Source organism: Monosiga brevicollis, genomic scaffold, assembly GCF_000002865.3.
Source record: "Monosiga brevicollis MX1 MONBRscaffold_18 genomic scaffold, whole genome shotgun sequence".
NCBI lineage: Eukaryota > Choanoflagellata > Craspedida > Salpingoecidae > Monosiga > Monosiga brevicollis.
This window is the reverse complement of record NW_001865055.1, coordinates 39,339-47,466: the sequence shown is the minus strand read 5'-3', so window position 1 is coordinate 47,466 and position 8,128 is coordinate 39,339. Positions and strand designations below refer to the sequence as shown.

The 8,128-nt window shown below is 53.1% G+C and overlaps 1 protein-coding gene across 1 annotated transcript in view; it reads left to right on the top strand.

The window, feature by feature from the left end:
* Positions 1-6,468: 6,468 nt before the first annotated feature.
* The window catches only part of MONBRDRAFT_9894 (uncharacterized protein), a gene marked incomplete at both ends in the record, with an annotated part of 5,644 nt that continues 3,984 nt past the window's right edge, over positions 6,469-8,128 (top strand). Inside the window, 2 exons of the mRNA XM_001747673.1 lie at positions 6,469-7,471; positions 7,531-8,057. Of these exons, the coding sequence (XP_001747725.1) occupies positions 6,469-7,471; positions 7,531-8,057 (1,530 nt within the window). The remainder of the gene's footprint in view (positions 7,472-7,530; positions 8,058-8,128) is intronic.

The window sequence follows — 8,128 nt, the reverse complement described above, 5'->3', positions numbered from 1 at the left end:
CCGGGCCGGCTCGCTCCATCAACGCTTGGTGGAGCATGCCAGGTTCCATCTTGCTCCGACCCGTCTGACAATCGGCGTGTCTTTGCTCATGTGCTTCCACAGACTGCAGTGTGGCGTCTTCAACTTTTTGTTCCGCTCCAGAACCACGCGTGCTGCCGCGGCAGGCGAAGAAGACCATGCCCACGCGCCGCCCCCAGCCCCGCTCGCCTCTGGCCTTGAAGTCCTCCTGGCCTTTTTCACATCTTTAATCCCCGTTCATGACTGAGGGTTTACGCTCTCTCTTTGAACATATCCAAGAATTTTTTGCGCAATCACCAGTCGCTCACAGTCCCCCGTGTACCTGAACCTGTAGCCCTGGTGCTCGGAATGCCATGTTGTTGCTTTCTTACTTTTTCTTGTCTCCCGTTTGGTTTTGTCCCTCCCTTCCCCCGTGTTGCTGAGCTTCCCGGCGGTTATGCTTCTGTGTAAAGCCATAAATCATGTCAATCCAAGTGTGGTATCCTTGCCTCCATACTGTGGTGCTCAAAAGCACGGCCGCCTCATCAAGGGAAAGAAGACGCCGGACGGGACATCAATGGTAGCTTGAAGAGCAAGGACAGTCAATCACACATACACATGCACGCGTGCCCACCGCCTTTGTGCACGTTAGGGTTTGAATCGGGTTGCCAACGGGCTTCGAATACCATGGCTGGCAAAGGGGCAGTCCACGTGTACGTACAAGCCCCAGTTTTGCGGTGCTTTCGAACCGGCTCGTAACGGTCTTGGAATACTTGCCAGCATCCATGGCTGCCAAAGGGGCAGGACAGGAGCCCGTGCTTTGGAATTTGCTTGCATGATGATCGTTTGTTGTTAATGAAGAACACCCAAAAAAAATAAAAAATAGAAGTGGTGTGAACATGTGTTTGATCTGTGCATTTTCCTTCGTTCCCCGGCACCGGCGGATTGCTCGACGTGTCTTGCTCTGTATTTGGTGAATGTTCATGCTTCATCGCTTGTACGCTTGTGCCTGCCACGATATTATCCTGGTCGGAGACCGCTGCCTCCTTTTTTTTTTTCCGTGGTCTGAGTGTGTTAGCGTCAAATCCATGCTCCGTGGAACTCGCTTCCACGCATTCGGGCACTCCCACTGCTTTCGCACACTCAGTTTCGGTCACTATGGGTCTTTCCACTGAAACCCCCATAGCTGCTGAGACCTCACATATACACGCCTACACTTAGACCCCCGATTCCTGGCACACGCCTTGGGGCAATAAGCTTGTCACTTACTGTTGTTTCTCCTTGTTGTGACACCTGCGGTTGGGCAAGGGTTGCACTTTCCCTATCCTTGGGATTGAGCGGCTCTACAGCGATTCTAACGGTGCACCTGGTCTGGTCACTGTGAATGCTTGCCGACCGCAGGTACGTCAAGCCCTCTGCCATTCTGTCTTCCCCTTGCTCTCCTGTGTGCTCCGCCCTTTTGTGACTTTCCCTATCCTCGGGATTGAGCGGCTCTACAGCGATGCTAACGGTGCACCTGGTCTGGTCACTGTGAATGCTTGCCGACCGCAGCTGGTTCAATTGACCTCAAGACACCATCAAAGCTTTCGCTCCGTCCCGACGGACGTCTCTCAAACCTCTCTCAAAACGCTTTCTCAAACCTACGCGCTTCCTCGCAACCCAAAACTGGCCTCCAGACGTGCTGGAGCCTCACAGAGTGCAACTGATCCCGCTTTACAGTCGACAACGTGCGCGGGCAAACAAGAGCACCTGTCCTCGCAACTGTCACCGAGAACTGTTGACCAGAGGTGAATCATTTGTTGCATCAGGCAGAGCAGAACAAGACCCGCTGACCGGCTGCCATTTTGGAAACTGCGCGCGCGCGTCGAACCCCGTTCCGCATTTTGGGTTGTCAAACGAGTTGTGCTTGGAGGGTTCTCATGAAATTGGTGGTGGATGGAAAAGCCAAAAGCAATTCGAAGCGGATGGTGAAAGAGGGAGACCGTTACCATGAATGATGGAGAGCAGCTGTACAGGGCGTGTCAGTCAGATGCACAAGAGGCGCTGCAGCTGTTGACCAGTTGGGACCAACAACGCATTCGAGATGCTGCCGACTACACAGAGCGTTGGGTACGTTGGTATAGTGTTATAAGATATTGGTTACACTTTGAATATGTCACTGCATGTGGTGACGTTATGGTATAACATGGGACATGTACAAATGCGCGTTTGTATCATCCCACAGTATGGCGATTCACCACTGCACATGGCCTGCGAAGAGGGTCATGTCAAGGTGGTGGAGATGCTGTTGAAGCACGGTGTTGATGCTAATACCAAGAACGACGTCAGTACAGTACCTCCTTCCTTTCCCCACTTTACCTCCACCCCTCCCACCCCTCCTATGATGGTGCACCTGTACCACACGATGATGATAATGCTGCTGCTGTACCCGTACCACAGTTTGGCCATACACCACTGCACAAGGCCTGTATTTACGGTCATGTCAAGGTGTTGAAGATGCTGTTGAAGCACGGTGCTGATGCTAAAGCCACGTACGACGTTAGTACAGTACCTCCCTCTTCCTCCCTCCCCTCTAACTGCTGCTTCTGTTCGCGCTGCTCGTTGCCTTTGCCCAGTCCCTCTCTCCTGAACTTCCTGCCCACCGTGCCCTTCCGTTCTGCCTCTTGCTCCTTTCTTCTTTCGCGGTATCCCTTTCTTTTCTTGTTTTGCCCCCACCCTCTGTGGGTGCTCCCTGCTCCCCGCGCTGTTCCGCTGTATCTTCCACCGCTTCCCTTTTCTGATGTTGTGACTTTAAACCCGCCAGTGTCTCTTTCGTTTTGTGATTCTACCTGGAAATGGCTCTTGTGCCGCACCTTCTTCGCTCGGGCTCGTGATGTCCTGGATTTTGCTGGCTCATCCAGACCCGTTGTCTTGTGCTACATGTCTGTCTTGCCCAAGCAATGACGCGGCTGGCCGACCTATGCCACGGTAGTTCGCGAACACATCACTTCACCTCGCTTGTGGCAATGATCATGCTGAGATCGTTTCGATCCTTCTAAGTCATGGTGCAGACGCCCACGCGAAAAATTATGTAAGAAGCTTCTTGCCTGTCCCCTGATGTTGAACAAGTCCGATATCTTGCTTGCGCCTATCTCTGTCTGATGGATTTGTTTTTGCGGCTAGTATCGGGAAACAGCATTGCACGTCGCTTGCCAAGGTGGTAGAACGAATGCGGTACAAAGTCTGTTGAGTCACAATGTAGACCTCAACATCACCGATCGCGTATGTTGCGCTCGTTGCTGTGTTAAATTAATAGTATTGTGTTGCCTCCTCCCTTGGAAAGGACTCGTTTCTCATGTTTCCGAGCATTGATCATAACATAGAACGGCCAGACGCCGCTCCATGTAGCCTGCAACGCCTTCTCAGCCAGCCGAGAGGATATCCACCAACTCTTGCGGCACGGTGCCGACCCAGACGCGAAAGATCTCGTAAGCTTTTCACCACGATGCCGTACTTTTCTGCTGTTTTGTTGCACCTGCAATTGATACCAAATGGCCTGCTGTGGCAGACGGGAGCACGGCCCTTGGAGCTGCTCGTTCGCTGGGTTCCCATGAAGCTGGAGGTGGGCCTTTCTTTAATTTCGGGACTAATTGCAGAGACAAGCTTGCTTACCGATGAATCTGCTTCCCGTTTTAGCCGATTGCAGAGCTATTGGGCGCAATCCGTACCCCTTGCTCATACCAAACTTTAGATTCCCGTGGTACGAACCTGTAGCCCGCGTGGTTGTTCATATTGTCTTGTTCTCATCGAAATTCAACGTGGCGCCAGTCCAAGACTTGATTCGTGCGGAGCAGGTCAGACGCTGGCGGTGCGTTGCTGCTGTTCTCTGTAGCGTCGGCTGGCGCGTGGATCCTCTTTTGTTCAATATTCAAGACCCACAAACTCTTGGTGACGGCTTGGCCGCTCTAACCTTCGCTGCTCATGCTGCATCTACGAATCGAAATGAGTGACGCTTGATGTTGGCGAGAATGAAGTCAAACGAGCAGGGCGGGCTTTGCTTAACATCTGAAGCAAAACAGTTCATGACCAAAATTGCGTGAAAAGCCACCTCGTCTCTATTTCCCATTGACATCAATTGATGACAATGGTGTGTCTCGGGCAGTGACTGCTGTGGCACTGCGCGAGCTGGTGACGAGGGCGTTGAGGGGCGGTCTTGTGATGCAAGCAATCGGTACCGTTTGAACTTGGATAGTGTGGCAGTGGATATGTGTCTGCGTGTCACGGTTCTTGGTGTCTTTGCACGTCAGCTTGTGCGGTATCCGTACTAGCACAAACTTGTAAAGCTATACAGCGCTGCCATGCCTCCTTCACATCGTCACTAAGTTGAATTTAAACGTGACTGGGGTCCTGGTTGCGTTGGCTGGCCACAAGCGTGGATGAGACTGAGTCAGCAGCGGGAAAGCCGCAATTCAGACTACAGAGCGCCGTCCAGGCCAAGTCTATGCAACTAACATTATGTCATCTTCTTTTTGTACCACTCAGTTGAGTCGCACCGGAAGCGCGTGAAGAATGCAAGACGATCTTTGTTTTGACGTGCGCCAAAAATTGTGACCAGGGCGCCGGCTGCCATTTGGTGTTGGCCGATGAGCCAAGGCGAGTCTTTTGCTTTGTTTGAGCCACTTTGAGGGGGGTACTAATGGTTGGGCTGTCGTGTCGCAGGGTGGTCGCCGGTGGATGAGGACTGCACGGTGAGCACCGAAAGCGTGTGAAGAGTGCGAGGTGAGCTTTGCTTTGACCTGCGCTGAAAGTTGTGACCAAGGGCTTGGCTCCCATGTGGTGTTGAGGCGCGCCTTTTGCTTTGTTTGAGCCGCTTCGAGGGGGTACTGATGGTGGGGCTGGCGGGTCTATTGGACTACAAGCATAGATGTCTGTCCAGAAGCTGCTGGAACACTCTGGAAGATACCAGTCCAGGATGATGTCTGATTATACTGACGGCGCTCGTCAAATAAGCCTGTAGAACATTGTGATTGTTCCTGCCACCGAGATATAAGTACGGTCCTGTAGACCGGAAGTGGCATTTTACTTTGTACCTTTCCCGTTTCAATTTCCTCTGTTTGCTTTGTGAATTGACCACAAACAGATCATATCCTGAAAGGGTTACAGGATGGTCGCAGACGGATAAAGACATCATAGTGAGTACCGGAGACGTGTGAAGAATGCGAGGTGAGCTTTGTTTTGACGTGCGCCGAAAACTGTGACCAAGGGCCCGGCTGTCGTTTGGTGTTGGCCGAGGAGCCAAGACGCGCCTTTTGCTTCGTTTGTGTCTTTTGGAAGGGGGTACAAAGAAGGGGCTAACGTGTCACAGATTGCTTCCAGGTGGACGAGGGCTCCACAGTAAGCACTGGAAGCGTGTGAAGAAAATGAGGTGTGCTTTGTTTTGACGTGCGCCGAAAATTGTGACCAGGGGCCCGGCCGTCACTCGGTCTACGCGAATGGCCCGTCGCTCGCATTTGTTACATTTTGGCTTCTTTTTAAGTAACGGCCAATAATTTTACATGACATGTTAACGTTCGAGCTTTTGGTGCGCTGTACTGTCGGTACTCAATCGAATTATTCGGGATGTTTATTGTCATGTGGGTTCGGCGCAACCGCTAACAGCGACACGATCGGAGGCTAACCGCTAATGCGTTGGTGAAAGGATTGTTGAAAGACATCAATTTATAATATCAAGGCGAGGAAGCAAAAGTTTGAAACGCGTGCAAGGATACAAGTCAAGAGAAAGAGAAGCAGGTGGCGTGAGGACGGTACCGGATCATTAAGCGTGAAGTAGGAATTGAGCAACAAAGCGGCGGAGGGGAAGATGAAGATGCGGCAACCTAACGCTATTCAGGAATGTAGAGTTGTGGTGTGAGAGTGAGCTCAAAGAAAAGACCCTAACGTTGTATTGTCATCATGCATGGGCGGTATGATGACGATGGCTGTGAGGTATTGAACCGTGTACACTGTTAATTGACAAGCAACATTACACTCACTCACAACGTCCAGAACATGACCGTTACACCTTCCACATTTAAAAGAAAACCAAAGTGTAACAAAAATTTCACCCTCTGAGACAGCACCAAGATTCATTTTTGAACCTGAGCTATCTGCTCTTGCCGCGCCTTGCCCTCTTGCAGTCCTCGCCACCCTCTGCTCCTTACACCAACGCAGCATGGCACAGAACCAAGAAGTGTTGTGCTGTCATTGCGAGCGTGCATTTCCTAATCGTCTGGCACGAGAGCAACACGTTTCTCGGGTACGTTGTTCCTGAGGTCGCTTTATCACGTCGCCAAAAAAAAAGCACACACAGACAGAAAAACACACAAAAAAAATGCGACACGTCTCACTGTTCGGCACATAGGTCCATCAAAAAAGCACGCGAATCACATTAAACGGACAAGTGATTATCCAACACCGAAACGAGGACGGGTACTTTCATTGCCCTGTCGACGGATGCCTCTACCACCATCAACGCGCAACACCCTCAAGTCTCATCTCCGGCACAACCATGAGAACATGCCGACTTCAGTACCGGCTGCGCCTGCCGCCTGCCCTCCTAATCGTCAAAAACCTGCTCGGACGCGCACGAAAAAACGTGTGGTCAAGCTTGATGAACAGCACGGCATTGCCGCGGCGCGAATTTTCATGGACGAGATTGGGTGCCTTGTATCCCCCGTCTTTGAGTCTCCAGTGTGCACGCAGTGCGGTCATGTCCTGAGAGGCAGGGTGACGCATCATCTGTTCAAAAAGCACCATGTGCGGTGCAGCCAAGAAGATATTGATGCAGCCATGGCACTCCTGCGCCCGCTGCAGCCCGAGGAGCCACCGATCGACCTTGGGGCAGAATCTGAGCCTCGTATGCCCATTGAAGGCATCCCCATTCTGGACGGTGTGGGGTGCCCCCTGTGTCAGGCATGCTTCACGACAAAAGGCAGTCTGTGGAATCACATCGTAGCTGAGCATCCCGACGAACCAGAGGCCAAGCAGCCGCCTCGACGAGTCAAGCTGCAAAAGCCGCTGCGCGGTGCTGGAGCCCGCTGTGTCGAGGTCATTGTCGAAGAAAGCCACGACGCCTCGGCAGCCGACGTCAGCGAGAACGAAGAGGAGCTCGAGGAGCAGCAGCGGTTCAAGCAGTTTATCTCAAGCACCCAGGCCATGGCCTCAGAGGCTGAGGATAAGCGATGCCCGCACGGCGTTCACCAGATGCATCCGTTCTACGACAGCGTGGGCATGACGCTGGTCATCAACGAGCTGAAGCCAGAGCGTATGGTCGAACTGGGCCACAACACACCGTCGGCACTCCTCGAGTCGGGCATGCATGAGCTATTCTGGACGGCCTACGAGCAGCTATCGGATCAGGGCCTGGCCGCCGCTGCGGTGACGCGTCTGTTTGCGACAATGAAGGGCAGTATCGGCATCGCCCCATGCGGCAAGTACAGCCGCAAACCGTCAGCAGGTACCTGAGTCTTGGGACACGCCTGGTCCAATTTTTGCTGCTGCTGGAGGCCATGCCAGCCCCCGATCCGTCCAGCTTTCTGGGCCAGGTGCTTGCCAGCCGCGGCCCTGCGGTAATTGATGCCACCGTGGCTCTGAGGGCGGGCCTGAACGCTGAAATGACCAAGAAAGAGCTGGTCGAGCCCCTCACGTCCCTGTGGCTGGCCCTGGTGGAGGTGGAGCTGAGCCTATTTGACAACGACAAGGTGCACTTTGTCAACGTCTTCTTATTGTGCACGGCCGTGTCCAAAGGAAGCGGCATCCTGCAAGACATCAGGCAGTGGACCACGACGCCCGCTGGACTGCTGTACGTTTTCAAATTGTTCCTGCTTCGCCGTGGCAAGAATGAGTCGTGGTCAGTGGCCAACGAGTTGAGGCCGTATATGCAGCCCGGGCGATTGGTGCATTTCTTGAGCCAGCGCATGAGCATGGCACGAACAGCGAGCGTGGCCGAGGGGCAGGCTGGAGTCGACGTCGATATCCGAGCCGATGGCGACGTGACGGACGAGACGCTGCGCACCATTGTCTGTCGAGGCATTGAGCTCAATGTGGAGGAGCTCGGGGCCGCATTGGAGCAGATGCGCAAAGACATGACGGAAATATGGACAAGCAACTCTGC